General features: G+C 38.6%; 1 protein-coding gene across 1 annotated transcript in view; it reads left to right on the top strand.

Moving 5' to 3' along the window:
- DNAH14 (dynein axonemal heavy chain 14) overlaps window positions 1-19,172 on the top strand; it is a 207,252-nt gene that overhangs the window by 41,105 nt on the left and 146,975 nt on the right. Inside the window, exons 10-18 of the mRNA XM_066252726.1 lie at window positions 839-1,089; window positions 3,020-3,149; window positions 5,605-5,881; window positions 6,689-6,737; window positions 6,830-6,927; window positions 9,388-9,539; window positions 10,315-10,659; window positions 15,716-16,057; window positions 18,033-18,402. Coding sequence (XP_066108823.1) covers window positions 839-1,089; window positions 3,020-3,149; window positions 5,605-5,881; window positions 6,689-6,737; window positions 6,830-6,927; window positions 9,388-9,539; window positions 10,315-10,659; window positions 15,716-16,057; window positions 18,033-18,402 — 2,014 coding nt within the window. The remainder of the gene's footprint in view (window positions 1-838; window positions 1,090-3,019; window positions 3,150-5,604; window positions 5,882-6,688; window positions 6,738-6,829; window positions 6,928-9,387; window positions 9,540-10,314; window positions 10,660-15,715; window positions 16,058-18,032; window positions 18,403-19,172) is intronic.

The raw sequence follows: 19,172 nt of genomic DNA, 5'->3' as shown, positions 1-19,172 counted from the left end.
CCTGACCTAATTAAAAAATATATAAATGAATAAAATAAAACATGAAGAAAGGCAACATAAAAAAACAAATGCAATTATGTTTTTAAAAATTAGAATTCAAACTGAAAAGGATGACTACTTGCCAAGTATTTAAGCACCATGGAGCAAAAATTAAAGTGTGACTAACCAATAAAAGAACAGAAAATGGAAGTATTTTAGAGTGTTTAAGGTCTATAAGTAATTCAGTGTTCATGTATCTAAGAGGAATCATTTTTAGTAACTTCCAGGGTATTCTGAGGCTCACAATTTAGAAGTTTTTGGTGGTTTTAGTAGTACTGTTACCCCTTATGTTTTTTAAATCAAAACAAGCCATTCCCCAGTGACCTACTAAGTCAGTTGTCTTAAGAGATACAATTATAGTATTTAAAACTAAAGCTCTGAAATAAACTTTGATGAACTTAAATTTTTTTAAAATTCTGTATTTTATAACATACATGTGTTAACAAAGTCTAATTGCTACAGCCTAGTTTTAGGAAAGTTTACATGGTACCTCTCAATATATTTGAGGAGGGTCCCTCTATATAGGAACACATAGATATTCATGACTATGGTCTTCCTGTTGGAGTTTCCTAAACTTACCTACTTATAAGTGAGACACCCTGTTTGATAGGCTTCAGAACACAGGTTGTTTTGTTTTTGTCTGTTTAAATACAGTATAAGCATGAGGCAAGATTTTAATGGCAATTGTTGATATGTTTCAATATGATATTCGGGCTAATAAAAATACTATCAATTAGAAACCATGCGATGTTCACATGGGAAATCATTACTTGTCTCTCATTGTTTACTGACTTTATAGGTGGCAGAGAAGAAAGACATTAGAGAATATTTTGAGTCAAACATCTCTGACACTGACACAACACATTTCAAGCTGCCTAAATATCGATGTTTATTACAAACTATCTTGAGGTTTCTGATGCTGGTGGACTACCTGTTTCAGGAGCTCATCCGTCAGCTAATGAACACTGCAGCCACGCTACTCTTGGAGTTATTTACTAGTTCTGATAGAATGCCATTTTCAGTGGAAAAAAAGAATGAAGATCTCATCAAGTAAATCATGCTTTATTTATCAAAGAAATTTGTGTAATCATAGTGTTGTAAATATCGATGGCCACTTATGGGGAAAATAGACAATAGTTGAAGGTAGAATTTGAAAATTCTCCTTATAGTAAATTGTATGTATTCACCTCACTTTTTATAATTATCTGAACTTAGTATCTGGTCATACTTTACTTAATACTACTGTCCATAACATTTAACAAAATTTCCCAATATTTTTTCCAAAGTCTACATATGTCAGAAAGCCATATAGTATATGGGATGTCTGGTGCAATTTGAAATTCAGGTAATCAGTGAATAATTTTTTAGTATAAGTATGTCACAAATATTACCTATACTAAAAATTGTTGGTTTGAAATTAAAACTAACTGGTGTTCTGTATTTTTATTTTCTAAATCTGGCAATTCTATGAATAGGTCTACTGTATCTTCCAAGTTCAAAGCTAGTTCTTAAAGATGTGAGAGTGATTCCAGAAGCCATAAAGTTCAATCGAAATTTGAGTAAGAGCTATTGAATACAAAATATTTTCATCTTCTATTTAAATGCTGGGTTTTTTTTGAGGTTTGTTTGTCTTGTTTTTAGATTTTGTTGATTTTTAGAGAGAGGAGAGAGAGAAGGAGTGGGAGGGAGGATCAGGAAGCATCACGAAGCATCACCTTGTAATAGTTGCTTCTTGTTTGTGCCTTGACCAGGCAAACCCGGGGTTTCACACCAGCAACCTCAGTGTTCCTGGTCGACACTCCATTCACTGTGCTGCCACAGGTCAGGCAGAATCCCACAATTAACTTTTTGAGGAACTCCCTCCTGTTTTGCACAAATGCTACACCAGTTTCTTCCTCGTGAACTATTCATGATTCACGTTTTGCCATCTGTCTCCTTTTCCTGTGTTTTGCATCTAGTATAGCATTTACAGCAATCACAATTGGAGTATATAGCAAAACCTAAAGAACAAGCATAAGTATTATTATGACTAATGTCATTAGCACTCAAGTAGAGAGTCAAACAAAATGGTGTGAGTTAAGCATCAATCCACAGGTATGCAGGTCTCATCAGTGTCGTGGAACAGCTGTCTACCTCTGATGTCAGGGGCATTGGTGTCCGCGGTGTAGGGATAGGTGACTGTCAGAGACAGGGGGAGATGTCCTTTTTGTGGTTAGATTCCTGATAAGGCCCCTTCCAAAAAGGTTGGAGAGTTGTTGTTTTTTTTATTTGAAGTCTTTTTAAAAAAAATCTCCAAGTGGCAGTCAATAAATTTAAAAATCGTTGTCGCCTGGGAAACTGAAAGGAAGTGGGTACCAATCTGGCATTTTCATAAAGTGACTTTATTCAATGTTGACAGTAGTTTAAGGTGTCTTCGTTCAGTGACATCTGCTCACAAATTCCTCCATTTAATTGAAGTCTAGCTTAAAGGCACAGGTTCACTCCATGTGTGGTAGGGAGCCAGTGGGGCACTGTGAGCCCATGCTTGTACCTAGCACTACCTCTGGATCCTCAAGGTGCTCCTGGCAGGTCCTTCAGACCCTGCTGGCTGTGCCAAGTGAATGTTGGTGTAAAAGATGTCCATACCTGTAGAGAATTTTTAAGAGTTTGAGCCCAAACTGACAATAATGCTGGAAAACAGAATCTCAAATGCTTCCTCGAAGTGACCCTGTTTTCATTCCCACCAGCAAACCAGGTTTCTACTCACCAACACTATTATTTTTCTTTTTTTAAAAAAATAACATCCATTTTAATTGGTGGGATGTGATATCTCATTGTGGTCTTGATTTGTATTTTTCCAAATGATTAGTGATGTTGAGCATCTTTTGTGGACTTATTAGCCATATTTCTTTGGAAGAATGTCAGTTATTTATGTATTGTGGGTGTTAATGAGACATAAGGGTTTAAAAAGACTGTTTTTTTTTTTCATTTCTTGATCTAGAACATACAAAGACATCTCTGCTTTTACTGGAAAGATGACAAATGATTATGAAGAACTTGCTAATAAGTCAGACTTACATGTTGCATCTGTCCAAAAGTCAGCAGTAAAAACAGAAACTTGTATTAATGAGGTATTAATGGTCTTTGAAAAAAATGTAAACAGATCTTAATGAAGGAATAACTGAAAAATAAGTAAATAGTAAAATGAATGTTTTCAAATGAAAATGTGATTTATGATTAATGCATTATCTTTCCCAAAACACACACTTCTACCCTACACATGCACCCACACCTGCTCCCACTGCTACGCTCATCTCATGTGGTTCATTTGTTCACACGTTATTGTGTGCCTACTGCATACCAGGCACTGAATTAGGTACTGAAGTACAGCTCTGGGCAGTTCCAATATAAAATACCAGCAAGTTATATATTTTGTGGCTATTGACAAGCTGATTCCAGAGTTTATATGGAGAAGTAAAGACCCAGAATAGTCGATATTGAAGGAGAACCAAGTTGGAGGACTCATACTATGTGACTTGAAGACTTAGTATGAAGCTATAGTAATCAAGATAGTGTTTTATGAGTGACAGAATAGACAAATAGGTCAATAGAACAGGATAGGAAGCTCAGAGATAGTCTCCCATGAGTACTGTTTTAAAATTCAACATTGATTCTGATTTCCCAGTTTGCTTGTGATTGGATGTGTACCACCTGTGAACCTGAGATGACTCCGGTCTGGCCCTGATTCCCTTTCTCCCCCCCCCCCCCCAGGTTTTAGCATCTTGCTCCTGCTTTACCCCCTTAGTATTTGACCTTGGTTTGCTCCTGCTTTTGCCTGTGCTGACTTCATATTGATGTAGACTCCTTTTTGGAGCTCATTCCAATATCCTGTCCAAGAGAAGACATATAATTAGTTTATTTTAGGATATTCTGAGTTGGAGGTGTTTGTGAGCAACCAGGTAAAAATTTCTATTAGAATGTTGGAAATACGGAGCTGAGTCTAGAGAGAGATCAGGGCTGCAGCCTTTCCCCACTTCCCATTGCACGCTGTGTAATCTTTGTTTCATTTAGAGTTTACACCCTAAAGGAATCAAACTATTTTGGGGTCCATTCTTATTGGCACAAAAAGCATAACAGCCGAAAAATGTCTTTCTTACAAAAAGGTTTTCAGGCCCCGGTACACGTTTTAACAGTGGGCTTTGGAGTCACAGACCCACAACTAAATTCCGGCCTGACCACATGCTAGCAATAGAGCCACTGACAAATTAGTATAAGCTTCCCAAATCTGTTTCATGTCCAATAGGAGCACCGATTTCTATCTCAGGGTTACTATGAAAATAAGGGGAGGGTGACTTCTTTACTGTGGTACCTAGGACATGATAAGCACTCATCAAATAGTAACCATACTACATTAAATCGTACATCTATCAAAGTATACTTATGTACCTGATATAGTATACTAAGATATAAGTCCATACATCAGACTACATGATATATATTTCAAGAATGATTCTACACAAAATATTTACATACTGTAACATTAGAAGGTATATAGGGCTGGAGGTTCAGCCATTCCCAGAGTTAGAGATTATTTCCCAGAATAAGCTACCTAATGCATTATATATTTGTTTGGAATTGTCTTTTGGAACATTTTTATTGTGATAAAACACAACATAAAGTTTGCCATTCTAACCATTTTTCAGTGTACAATTCAGTGGCATTGGTACATTCATAGTATTGCACAACCATCACTACAATCCACTTCCAGGGCTTTCATTATCCTGAACAGAAACTCGGTACCCATTTGTGTAGAAATTTTAAGGCTACATGTCACTTTGAGCATCTACCCAAGCTCTTTTCCCAGCAGCTTAATAGGGTGCTAATGGCATTTATTTATGCTGTTGTTAATGGCCTTTAGTTGTTAATGACCCAAACTAAAGGTGGGGGTTCTACAGGTGATTCTGATGACTTCATTGGAAAACATTCACTAAATTCCCCAAGCACAACAGGTTATTTATGGGATGTGAAGGATCAATAAATTGGGAACTCATGCCAGGCTGGAGCCTAAGAGCAATTACACTGTGTGAATAAAATGTTTATACCTAAATACTCCTGTTTTCCAGTAGGATGCCCATATTGGTATGTGCGTGTTAAAGTGAAGAGCTAGGACCTATAGTAATGAACTTGAACTCTATTCCTGATTTTGTAAGTCTTCAACACAGGAAAAGACCTATTCAGCTTTTAATGGCGATTTAGATTCCTGGGCCCTATCCCTGACTTTTTAACTCAAAATCTCTTGGGATAGATCCTAAGATTTGTTGTTTTTAATAAGCTCTAAAATGATTACTATGTGGCTACTCTGGCATCCATTCACATAGTTGTTTTTTTTGGGGGGGGGGATACTGCAGTATATAATTTATATTAATTTACTTATTTTAACATGTGAATATCAATTATGGGGGGGAATAGTGTTACTCAGTTATACTGAAGTTGTTATTATGTAAAATTTAGGTCTGTATTATTCTAAAGTCAGTGTTCTTTCAGTTTTATATTGTCACTGGAACTGTCACCCATCTGTTAAATTAGATTTTGAATAGCATTAAAGTGGACAAGGATTTGAGGAAAAGATATGCGCCAATATTTGAAGTCAATCTACACTTGAGAATTCCTGCTGGGAGTGATTCCTCGGGAAATTCTAGCAAGAGCCTTCAAGAGTCTGATAAGTGGTCTGAAGAATCTGTGACCTGTAAAGAAGATAGAATGTCAGCAGTTGAAATCAGTTGTGACATAACACACTCAAGTGACAAACTCCTGATAGTGAAACCAAAAAACCCTGGTTACAACCTTGAAGAAATTCTTTCGGGTAAGAACAAATGAGACTACCGAGAAGGAAGGGAAAATATCTTAACCTCTGAAAAATAACAAGCGAGAGGAAAGATAGTTGTTCTGTCTTGTCAGTAGCTTATCATTTTTATAAATATTAAAGTAAGGATGCTCAAAGCAAGCCTAAGCTCACAGATCATTTGTAATGTATGTGAGTAATGACACCATTATTCATTTTTATCTTAATGCACATACTGTTTGTCCCTGAGGGGGATCTAAGGACCCCTTTATGAGGATGAGCGTACAACGAGGATGCTAGTTAAAAATGAGATTGGCTATGGCTTGTGGCTCAGTGGGTAGAGTGTGGGTCTGGCATATGGATGTCCCGGGTTCAGTTCCCAGTCGAGGCACACAAGAGAAGCAACCATGCTTCTTTCTCACTCCCTCTCCCCTTCTATCCCTCTTCCCCTCCCACAGCTAGTGGCTCAGTTGGTTTGAGCATGGTCCCAGGAGCTGAGGATAGCTCCGTTGGAGCATAGGCTCAGGCACTAAAAATAGCTTGGCACTAGAGCATTGGCTCCAGATGGGGTTGCCAGATGGATCCCAATTGAGGTGCATGCTGGAATCTGCCTCACTATATTCTGTCCTCCCACCTTAGATTCTTATACTCCATCTGAGACCACCTTAATCAGAATCTGGGGCTTGTGTGGGGTAAGGCACACTGCATGAATACTGTCTTGCCTGTTTATTCTTACGGTAGTTAGAAAATACTGACACATATCAACTTGCCATTTAGCTGATATAAATATCAATGGTTTCTTCTCTTTCTTTCAATGGATTCCAATAGACATAGACATTGCGACTGATTTTGAGAATAAAAAAAATACGCGTGATGAGTAAGTACCAAACATTTTTAAAGTTATGAGTAATTATATTTTGTTAGTTACTGCGTCATTCTGAAATATGCTCCTACTGTTTTCTCTCCTAGACTTTTAGAATTCCCTACAAATCTCTCCATTGCTCCCAACAGATTGGAGTTTTCAATAAAAATTCAAAATATGGTGGCTGATATTGAAAAATGTATAAGTAAGTACTTTAAGTGTTTAATTAGATACATTGTATTCTTCAGTAATGTTTTCTTAGATCTAGGCATTTGATGCTTTTACCCAGAGATGTAGCAGACATAGTATATTAGGTGATTATCCATTCACACTCTTTGGGATTAATCTATGTGAATTTAGAATTATTTGAACACATGAGAGTTATACACATAACCATAGAATTAGGAAAATAGCAAAGGCTTGGATACACTTTGTATATATAACGTACTACAGGATTTTATGGGACTTCAATATGAAATATTTTATGTATCATAGCAAAACAAAGATATGGTCCTGGCCAGTTGCCTCAGTGGTAAAGCATCAGCTCAGCATGTGGATGTCCCAGGTTTGATTCCCAGTCAGGGCACACAGGAGAAGCGCCCACTTGCTACTTCATACCTCCCCTTCTTGCTTCTCTCTCTCTCTTTTCCTCCTGAGGCCATGGCTCAATTGGAGCGAGTTGGCCCGGGCACTGGGGATGGCTCCATGGCCTCCGCTGCAGGTGCTAAGAAGCTTGGTTGCTCAGCAACGGAGCAATGCCCCAGATGGGTAGAACATCACCCCCTAGTGGGCTTGCTGGGTAGGTCCCAGTCGGGATGCATGCAGGAGTCTATCTCTCTGCCTCTTCTCCTCTCACTGAATAAAAGAAAAAAGAAAAGAAAAGGAAAAAGTATTATTTCCACCTTTAATAGGTTTTTGTTAAATTTTTTTCAACTGAGCATACAGAATCTGAAATTATATGGCAGTTACTGGCCTGACCAATGAATTTCTCTCTTCTCCACAATGTAAGTCTGATCAAGACTTTGAAACCACAGGACCCTATGTAGCTCCTTAACTAGGGAATCAGTTTCCAGTCACATCATGATATTTTGCTGAGTTCAGAGCACCCTCTTCCCAGCCTATGCTGGTATCCAGAGCATTATTTGATTTCTTTTTGCAAGCCTCAGGAATGCAGTCTTTTTCACTGTACTTAGTGTTGAGTTGGGATAGGTCTTCACATGTATTTTGCATACAAGTTCTTTATCAGTTATAAGATTTGCAAATATTTTCTCCCAATATGTGCTATATCTTTTTTTTTTAAGTGACTGGGGGAGGGGTTGGTGTGCACAGACAGGTACAGACAGACAAGAGAGATGAGAAGCATCAATTCTTTGTTGCAACACCTCAGTTGTTCGTTGATTGCTTTCTCATATGTGCCTTGACTGGGGGGCAAGAGCCAAACCAATGACCCCTTGGCTCAAGCCAGTGACCATGGGATCCCATCAGTGATCCTATACTCAACCTGGTGAATGCTCACTGAAGCAGGATGAGTCTTCACTCAAGCCAGCTACCTAGGGGTTTTGAACCTGGACCCTCTGTATCCCAGGCCAATGCTCTATCCACTGCGCCATTGCCTGGTCAGTCTGTGCCATATTGTTTCATTCTTTCTCAAGTTAAACTTCTTAATTTTGGTAAAATGTGGCTTATCAATATTTTTCTTTCATAGTTTATGCTTTTGATTTTATGTCTAAAAACTCTAACTCAAGGTCACACAGATTTTTCCTATATTTTCTCCTGGAAGATTTATAGACGTGTGTTTTATTTTTAGGTATATGATTTATCTTGAGTTGATGTTGTTTATGTATAAAGTATAGGTCAGAGTTCTTTTTTTTTTTGCCTATGAACATCCAGTTGTGCAGCTAGATTATGAACTTATTGATGACAGAGGCTGTGTCCTCTGTGTCCTCAAATGGTATAATGCTCTTCACGTGGCATATACACTTCAAATTATTGTTAACTTATTCCCAGTATCTGTTTGAGTCCTGCTTCATATTGCTACCACAAATTACCTATAACTGATTCTTTTTTTTTTTTTTTTTCATTTTTCTGAAGCTGGAAACAGGGAGAGACAGTCAGACAGACTCCCGCATGCGCCCAACCGGGATCCACCCGGCACGCCCACCAGGGGCGACGCTCTGCCCACCAGGGGGCGATGCTCTGCCCATCCTGGGCGTCGCCATGTTGCGACCAGAGCCACTCTAGCACCTGGGGCAGAGGCCACCAGAGCCATCCCCAGCGCCCGGGCCATCTTTGCTCCAATGGAGCCTTGGCTGCGGGAGGGGAAGAGAAAGACAGAGAGGAAAGCGCCGCGGAGGGGTGGAGAAGCAAATGGGCGCTTCTCCTGTGTGCCCTGGCCGGGAATCGAACCCGGGTCCTCCGCACGCTAGGCCGACGCTCTACCGCTGAGCCAACCGGCCAGGGCCCTATAACTGATTCTTTTGTTCCCATAACATTAGATCCCAACTTTTACACCTGCCTTTAAATTCCCTTGATCAGTGTAGCGTACTCTCTAGCTCCCAAATAAATCAGCCTCCGTTGTCAGTAGTTCTAGATGCTGTGGTTAATTTTAAGGCATGGCTTCCATTGGGACTCCTGCAAATACTAACTTTTTACTTACATATTTTAGCCAAAATTATTCCTCTTTACCAAGATCCCCGCCTGTCTAGCTTCACTGATGTGGTTTTAATTAAGACACAAAACATAATAGACTATAAGAAACGAACAAGATGGCCAGATTGTCAGATCCTTTTTGAAGTGGATCCTGTCTACCAAAATAAAGTGAGTTTAAAAACTGCGTGTCTTAGAGAATATTTGGTTGAATGAGCAGAAACCCACTGACATCTTAGATGAAAGGCCTTTGATGGAAAATTATAGTATCATCATTTATAGCAAGTGGAAAGCCATTCCCAGTTTGTCTTCCTCATGACACTTCATCTCTGGTCACCTTTATTTTCTTTCAGCTTTCACTATGAAAATGAGCTTTCTGTTTTATGGTTCCCTCCAAGAGTGCCTTGCCAGTATGCTCACTTGCCATGGCCCTGGCTTTTGCCATTACCATCTCACTGGGTGTTTTTGTTCAAATTCACAAGTGACTGTGAAGGTCTTAGCCTGGATCAGGATTCTACCCTATCCAAAGTAGCTATGTCGTGGGAATTGGCTAATGTCACATCGTATAGAACTGGCCTTTTTGAGGGCATAAAGCATGTCCACTAACACAGGGTGACCAACAAAAGTATAAATGATAAGTGTTTCTGGTATATGGCTCAAGATGACAAGCTAATTATATATATATTATATATATATATAATATATATATAATATATATATAGGGCCTTGTAAACCTTTACATAAAAACCAAATATAAAAAAGTGATATAAATTTTTTGAACTCTTAGGTTTCCAACATATTCAGTAGAAGTTCTTAACAAAATGAACTCTACGTACACCTATTAATTTAAATATTTTTTACCAGAATTGTTAGTCTTCCAGGCCATGCCTTTTTCTTCATTCTTAAAATGAAATTCTGATTAACTTTTTAATATTTTTCTTTTCAGATTGTGAGTCTCCTGACTATTATTGGTAACTCCATGGCTCTAGTTAGTGCTTACAGCAACAAGTTTATAAAATATTGTTCTATGGTAGAGAAGGCCAAAATCATGAGTATGAAAATAGCATCTGTGAAAGAATTAACTTCAACACAGTTTACAACTGTACTAGCTAAATTCATAAATTATCTTAGAGATATTGTTCATATGGCCATTGAGAAGCGTATTGGTATTTTCAATGTGATAAGTCTCGACTATCAGTCCGAATGCTTACCCTATGTTGAGAATATCATACATACAAGCCAAGACCTCCTGCGGTCTGTAGTTGAAAAAAAGAGTACAAATCTACTGGAAGTAAGTATTTTGAAAATTACTATTGCTTGAGAATCTTTAAGATTAGTAGATTATAATTTTAAAACATGTTTAGAAAACATCCGTGGTATTATTCTCAGAAGATTCCACTAGGCATTGATTGTATTTGTGTGGGTCTTTGTTCAGATGTCAGTTCCTCAAGAAACCTGCTCTGACACAGCACCCCGTATTCCTCCTACCTGATCTTCCCATTGGGAATCATTGCAAGGTTTGAAGCAGGGCTATAACAGGATGCCATTTGCATTTTTGTAAGGACTACTGTGGCTGCAGTGTGGATTAGAGTAAAGTGGGACAAGACAGGGGAAAGCTGTTTCTGTCATCAAGGGGAGATGTGATGATAGCTTGAGCCAGTGCAGTATGACATCTGAGAAGTACTCGGACTTACCTGACCAGGCGGTGGCGCAGTGGATAGAGCATCAGACTGGGATGCAGAGGTCCCAGGTTTGAAGCCCCAAGGTCGCTGACTTGAGTGCAGGCTCATCCAGCTTGAGCATGGGGCCACTGGCTTGAGCGTGGGATCATAGACGTGACCCCAAGGTCGCTGGCTTGAGCAAGGGGTCACTTGCTCTGCTGTAGTCCTCCGGTCAAGGCACATATGAGAAAGCAATCAATGAACAATTAAGGGGCCACAATGAAGAATTGATGCTTCTCATCTCTCTCCCTTCCTGTCTGTCCCTCTATCTCTGTCACACACAAAAAAAAGGTACATGGACTTGAGATATATTTAAGAGAACGAATCAACAGGATTTAGTGATTGACATGTTGGAAGAAGTAAGAGAAAGAACAGGAATGAATGATGTTTTTAGGTTTCTGGTGAGACAGCAACATGGACAGTTGTGGCAATTCCCTGGGGAAGGAAACATGGTGCTTCTTCTGTTGTGTGATATTCAAGTAGAGATATTCAGCTATACAAGTCTAGACTGAAAACATATATTTAAGTGACCAGCATAAAAGTTGTTTTTAGTTGCTTCTGATTTAATCATGCTTAAGTCTAGACAGGATTTTGAAGCCTGAGAACTTTAACAGTTAGCTACTGCCTCTGTGCTCCATACTTCCCTACATCCCTTAAAAGGATGGACACTTATTTGATGCTATTTGAAACACAAACTTGGGAGGAAAGGTTATATCCTTAATAGACTTTGCCAGTGAGCTTCCTCAGAATCCTTTTGTCCCACAGAAAACTCATCAGGGAAGTTTTTTTTATTATAGGGAAAGGCTCTTTATTATAGGGTGGCTCTAAGGCCACCACTAAGCAGTGAGAGATCTCAGCCTCACAAGCCTTTCAATTAAAGACCTCTCCAGTCAACTCTCTGAAAAAGGCAGAGAATAATTTTCTCATCAGAGCTTTATTTCCCTTCAGTCTGTGCCTGGCTTATTCTAGCTAGAGTTCATCATTTCTCATAGGATTTGTCACTAAAAGTGACAAAAAAGAACCAGAATGTGATACCAAATTTTTCCTACTTTTTACTCTAATGTGACAGCTTTGGTTAGCACATTATCTAAGTAAGTCCCAAGAAACGGCAGGTAACGTTGTGACCAAATATTTTGCTACTGTATAACAAACACGTCTGCTTGTTTAGCCTCCCAAATATGTCACTTTGGAAAAATTGAAAATTTCTTACAAAGTTAAATTTCTACCTACCATTCAACCCAGCAATCCCATACCTCATTAAGTACCTAGAAGAAATAAAAATGGCCCTGGCCAGTTGGCTCAGTGGTAGAGTATTAGCCAGCATGTAGATGTCCCAGGTTTGATTCCCATCAGGGCTCAGGGCACACAGGAGTAGCAACCATCTGCTTTTCCACTCCTCCTCCTCCCCCTCCCCCTTCCCTTTCTCTCTCTCTCTCTCTCTCTCTCTCTCTCTCTCTCTCTCTCTCTCTCAGATATACCTCCTTCTGCAGCCATGGCTCAATTGGTTCGAGTGAGTTGGCTCCAGGCACTGAGGATGGCTCTGTGAAGCCTCCGCCTCAAGCACTAAAAATAGCTCGGTTGCCAAGCCTTGGAGCAATGCCCCAGATAGGCAGAGCATTGCCCCAGATAGGCAGAGCATTGCCCCATAGGGGGCTTTCCAGGTGGATCTCAGTTGGGGCACATGTGGCAGTCTCTCTCTCTGCCTGCCTTCCTCTCACTTAATAAATAAAAAAAATTTTAAATGGAAACAATTCCACAGCAAAACAGTAGCTAAATAGAAGCTTTATTACAAGTGCCAAAACCTGGAAACAATTCAAATGTCTGTCAAGTAGTGAACCAATAAGAAAAAGGCCATATTCACTCATTAGAATACTATTCAGCAGTAAAAAGGAAGGAACTGCTATATGCAATGACTTAGATCAGGGGTCTCAAACTCGCACCGAACAATTTTGTGTGGCCCGCAGACTAATCCACGAAGTTCAAAATATTTTGGATAAAATTAAGTGAGCCTAGGGGCCTACTTGTATTTTTTATTTCTCTAGCATCCTAGCTAGATATTAGCTTAGTTAACAGCAGTTGTGATGCGAACTACAGTTTCTGGTCGTTTTGTGACACTGAGTAAACTGCATGTACGATTGTGCTTGTTGCACTGATTTTTTGTTTTGTTTTCAACTGCAGTGAGAAAAGTGTTGCGTAACAGTTGCCTTTTGTAGACCTAGTGCGCCCTGCTGAACGGCTGTGATCTTGCTCTGCGGCCCACATGCTGAGTTGAGTTTGAGACCCCTGACTTAGATGAATCCCAAAAACATGTTGCGTGAAAGAAGCCAGACATAAAGGAGTATCTACCACATAATTTCATGTATGTGAAACTTGACCAATACAAATTTAATTTATAGCAACAACAAGCAGATAGGTGGTTTTCTCAGGTCAGAGATGGATTGTTTCAAATGGGGCACAAAGGATCTTTTAGCAATGAAAGTTTTATGTATTTTGACTATGAAGGAAGTTACACAGGTGTTTAGATGTGTTAAACTCATTATAATATACACTTAACATTTTTTAATGTAAATTATGCTTCGGTGCAGTTGATTTTTTTAAAAATCCTGGCTTTCCATTTACTGTTTGAAAGATGTTAGTTAATATTCTCTCTGTACTTCAGTTTCTTTACTTGTCATTTGAGGATAATATTAGTAACTAACCTGGAGTGGTTGTGAGAATTAACTGACTTAATGATTGTATAACTCTTAATTAAGCATATAGTGAACGCTATGTATGTAAGTTATAATGAACTGTATTTCTACAGTTAGAAGAATCATAGTTTTTAGATCCAGAAAGTTGTTTTTGAGTGATCATATTTTGGGAGCCTGTTCTGAAAATTCTATTCATTCATCCTCTTTCTGGCTGCTGTGTGACCCAGATGTGTGTTTATTTCTGGAGGCTTCTGGTGGCTTCCCTTTAAATAGTTAAGGAAATTCCCTTGTTTTGAAAGGAATTGCTAATGTGATAGTTTTTTTAATCATAAATGAATTTTATCAAATGCTTATTATGCATCTATTGAGATAATCATACAGTAGTTCTCCTTTAATCTTTCAGTGTGGGTAATTGACTTTCTAATGTTAATCTCACATCCGAATTGATAGATTTAGATTGCCAGCATGCACAGGCACAGACATATACAGTATTTTTAAGATTTTTGCATTTAAGCTTGTAAGTGAAATTGGTTCATGATTTTCTTTTCTTCAACCATTCTTACCTGGTTTTGGTATCACTGGACTACCAGTGACATAAGTCTGGGTATGTTTCACCTTTTTCTACTCACTGTATTCCATCAAATTGGAATGATCCATTTTCCACATGATATAGATCTGTATTTAACAATGATTTTTCTACAATTTAATTATGATTTGTGGCCAGAGTCAAGATAGTTGTGTTTATTCAGTCCTCTGTTTTGATCATTTTCGGTGAAATGTGGCAACTACCATTATAAGCCTATTATCAAATTATCTTATTTGAACTTCAGAACTGCTGGTGAGGACACCACATTTATTAAAGACAGTAAAGCCAGCAGCTAAGGTCCACACAGTTAGTAAATACTAGAGCTGGAATTCCGACACAAACCCTTCTAAAGCCTCTTCATATAAGCCCTATAATGAGAATGTGTATGCAAGAGTGTGTTCATGTGTGCATGCACACACATTCAGGGGCACATGTACACAAACACACACACCATAGTAAAAATTTCCATAGGTTAATCGATGGTTGTCTCTTGGTGATGTAATAAGAGGTATTTTCTTAAAAGTTTCATAAACATTTTTTTGGTATTTCAGTTTTTTGCATTGGCATTTATTTTATAATCAGACAGAGTTAAGTGTTAGAAAATTAGAGATGTATACAGGCAATTAATTCAAGACTGTGAAATGGAAAATGTAACTGCCATTGATTCCAAAACATGCACAAGGATTCATTAAGAGCCCATCAAACAGGAGGGAAAGTATGATAAAATTGTAATTTGTGTAAGAAATACAGTTATTTTGAAAAATTTATGGAATGATATGCATATACTTATAAAAAGTGTGGGTGTCGTAGTGGATGCATATACTTGTACTGGATACAAATGGGATTTGGAATCGGATTTGAGTTTGAATTGTAGCTCAGTAATTCACTCAATTTCTGGTCTTGGGCTAATTCATCCCACTGAGAGTTTCTTTCTGTACAAATTAGGAAAACTAACAGCTAACAAACATGCTATCAGAACAAAGTGAGATCATTATAGAAAGAACACAGCACAGTAAATGTCCACTAAACTGTAGCAATTGTTATACTCTGTTCACGTTTCATTCATAATCTTGTTATTGTGATTATATTCTTAGAAACATAATAGTACTTTTATGTCTTAGTAGCATTTATTTTAGGTCCAAGACACATTCAAGTACTTTCTGTTAATAACAGAAAGGATTTGGTCCTTTGAATACCCCAGTACTTTAAAAATATTTAGAATATAGTCAAGACGCTATCTTCATTTTTTTTCCAGAAATTATGTTAGTGTAAAGATAGTAAAAAAAGAATCGTCTTCTAAAACAGTGACAAACCATTATATAATTATAACTGACATGTGAACGATTTCAGGTTTTAGAATCATCATTGCGAAAGCTGGAATGTGACCCCATTGAAATAGAAGAATTTTTGGAACATTTTACTTTTTTGGATGTCGCTTCCTCACAAATATCTGAATTAGAGAAAGAGTATTCGACAGTGGCTCAACTCTATTCCGTTTTAAGGCAGTACGAGATCCATATTTCAGAAGAGCAGGCTGCCATCTGTCAAGTCCTCTTTATCAAGTTTACTCAATTAAAAACTGCCATGAAGTTAAGTAAGACAAATAAAAATGCTACTATTGCTAAGTTCAGAAACAACTTGGAAGCATATATCACTGGTCTACGGACTAGCATTAGTAATTTAAAGGCCAAAGTAAGTTTTTGGTTTTCCTTTAAAATCTACTTGATTTTAGTTTCATGTAGGTCTAAGCAGGTCTGTAATTTTTTTTTTTTCTGTGGACTCTAGGGAAATAATTGAATCCATATATTCTTAACCTGGAATTCACAAACAGAATGTTGGTGATTTGTGAACTTGAATGGGAAGTCAAATTACATGTTTATTTTCACTAACCTCTAACTGAAATTTAGCATTTTCTTCCATTTAAGTGAATGTAGGCAGAACAACAGAGAACTGGTGGCTTTTTCCATAGGCTTCAACAGACTTACTTTTAAAAAAAGATTAATCCTTTTTTTCTTAAGTGAGAAGCAGAGAGGCAGAGAGACACACTCATGCATGTCTCCCAACCGGGATCCACCCAACAAGTCACCTATCAGGTGATGCTCTGCCCATTTGGCAACCAAGCTATTTTAGCACCTGACGCGAGGCCATGGAGCCATCCTCAGCACCTGGGGCCAACTTTCTCCAACTGAGCTATGGCTACGAGAGGAGGAGAGAGAGACTGAGAGAGCAACAGGGGAGAGGGAAGGATGGAGAAGCAAATGGTCACTTCTCCAGTGTGCCATGACCAGGAATCGAACCCAGAACATCCATACACTAGGCCAACACTCTACCACTGAGACAACAGACCAGGGCCTTAACAGATTTACAAAGGGGGCCCATGGCGTGAAAAGGGCTCAGAAACCCTGAAATCTTTCTGAGCTTTCATCTAAACCAAATGGTAATGATAATTCCAACTTCACTTATTTGTCATGAGGACCAAACTATAAAATAAACTCTTAATGTTTATTGATCTCAAAAGACTGCTGATAGAATTGGCCAAACTTCACCTTGACTCCATTTAAGCTGGTGAGATTATTGCTGCCAGTATTTACCCCTCTCTCAAACTAACTCATTTACAAATATAAATATTAACAAATGGGAAATTATGGGAGAAGCCTAAGGAAAACTGGTATTATGATACATTTTCTAGATCTCATCGTTACAGCTTATCTGTTGAGCCTTATTTGTTGTCACAGAAATACAGTTTATCAATTTTATACAACTTACTATGTTATGATTGTTATCAAATTGTTATATGCAATTCTAGGGATTGGAGGTTTTTTTTAAAGACTGAGGTGATATAGGATCCTAATTCGTTTCTTTCAATAACTTTTTTGTTTTTTAGACAATTAAATTTAATAGGGTGACATTGATCAATCAGAGTACATAGATTTAGAGAAAACATCTCCACATCATTTGGACAGTCGATTATGTTATATATCCATCACCCAAAGTCAAATCATCTTCTGTCACCCTATATTTTGTTTAACAACTTTTTAATAAACAACTGTCATCGGAATTTTACTGTAGTAGGTTCTCCGAGGTGTACAAAAATAAATCAGCAAGACTATCCTGAATCTTGCAAAGGTCATAATTTAGTAATGGAAAATCAGGGCAAAATTTTATTCATATCCCTCTTGGGATGTGATTGTTGCAAATGTCCACAATCTCGTGTGTGATAGTGAAACTCTAATACAAGGCAGCGTGTGACACGCATCAGAAAAATCACACAAACTTTAACAGGATAAGAAAAAGGAAACGTGAGCCACACCCTGGTATCTCCACTTACCATTTGATGGTAGGAAAATTATTTTACTTCCGAATTTTTTTTTTGAAAAATCATGAGAAATATTCACTATCTTTTAAGATCTTTGTATGGATTTAGTAAGTTAGCTAATGTGTTACTATGGTTTGTGGAATAGAGAAGGTACACAGTGAATTATAGATCTGATAGTAATAATTAAAATTGATCACAATAAATACAAGTATTATAAATGAAAGTCTTTTCAGATGATGCTTGTAAATAATGTTTGGCAAAGCTTAGACTGCATCCTGAAATGCTGTCAGTAAACATGTAAATTCTGAATGAACATTGTGCCCTCTTAGAATGTCACGCTGTTGTTTTTAGATAAGAAATCCTGTTCTGTTACATGCTGGGACTCGAATGTCAGCCGCAATGGAAATAATCCAGACTCTGTCCGAGGAAGCAGCCACCTTAAAGAACCAAGTTAAACTCTATTCAGGCAATCAGGCTTGCTTCAAAGATGCCCCATCTCACAGGCCTCCTGTGGAGGTGGAGGAGGTTACACAGATTGAGCTTTCAGAGATCTCGGATATTGAATATGACTTAGCCTTAAGGAAAACATTGTGGGACTCACGAGACGAATGGGAAGTTCAGTTTCAGGAGTGGAGGAAAAGCACTCTTCACGATATTGATACAGAATCAGTACAGAGAAATGTTTCAAAATGGATGAACATAGTCACAGTACTAGAAAAAGGTAAAGCTGTCTTCCTCGTGTTTTCCCTCCTAGGAGTGCACACAAAATGCTGTCTGGGCCAGCAAGATCATTGTTCTTTACCTCTATTCCCAGGGGCTGACCATTAATGGCTGGCAAGACAGTACAGGAATATAGGTAGAATTGTTTCCTGAAGCAAAAAAGAGATGAAAACTTTGCCAAAAATTTTTTTTGTTTTGTTTTGTTTTTCTTTGTATTTTTCTGAAATGAGAAGCGGGGAGGCAGAGAGACAGACTCCCACATGCACCTGACTGGGATCCACCCGGCATGCCCACCAGGGGGCGATGCTCTGCCCATCTGAGGCGTTGCTCTGTTGTGACCAGAGCCATTCTAGCGCCTGAGACAGAGGCCACAGAGCCATCCTCAGTGCCTGGGCCAACTTTGCTCCAATGGAGCCTTTGCTGCAGGAGAGGAAGAGAGAGACAGAGAGGAAGGAGAGGGGGAGGGGTGGAGAAGCAGATGGGCACTTCTCCTGTGTGCCCTGGCTGGGAATTGACCTGGGACTTTCACATGCCGGGCCAATGCTCTACCACTGAGCCAACTGGCCGGGGCCCAAAAAATGTTTTTAATAACAGGTTTTGTATCTTTTAAAAGTTGGTTCTCTATGTAGAACCCCAGACATTGCCCATTTCTTAGGGCCAGAGTTGTTTTGAAGATACGGGCCCACCTGCAGAATCTTCACCCAGCTCCTTTGGGCACCTGGGGAACATTCTGCTAATGATCACATCTGAAACCTTGTCAATCAATGCAGA

This window comes from Saccopteryx bilineata, chromosome 1 (genome assembly GCF_036850765.1).
Source record: "Saccopteryx bilineata isolate mSacBil1 chromosome 1, mSacBil1_pri_phased_curated, whole genome shotgun sequence".
In the NCBI taxonomy this organism is placed as follows: domain Eukaryota; kingdom Metazoa; phylum Chordata; class Mammalia; order Chiroptera; family Emballonuridae; genus Saccopteryx; species Saccopteryx bilineata.
This window is presented reverse-complemented; position numbering and strand designations above follow the sequence as displayed.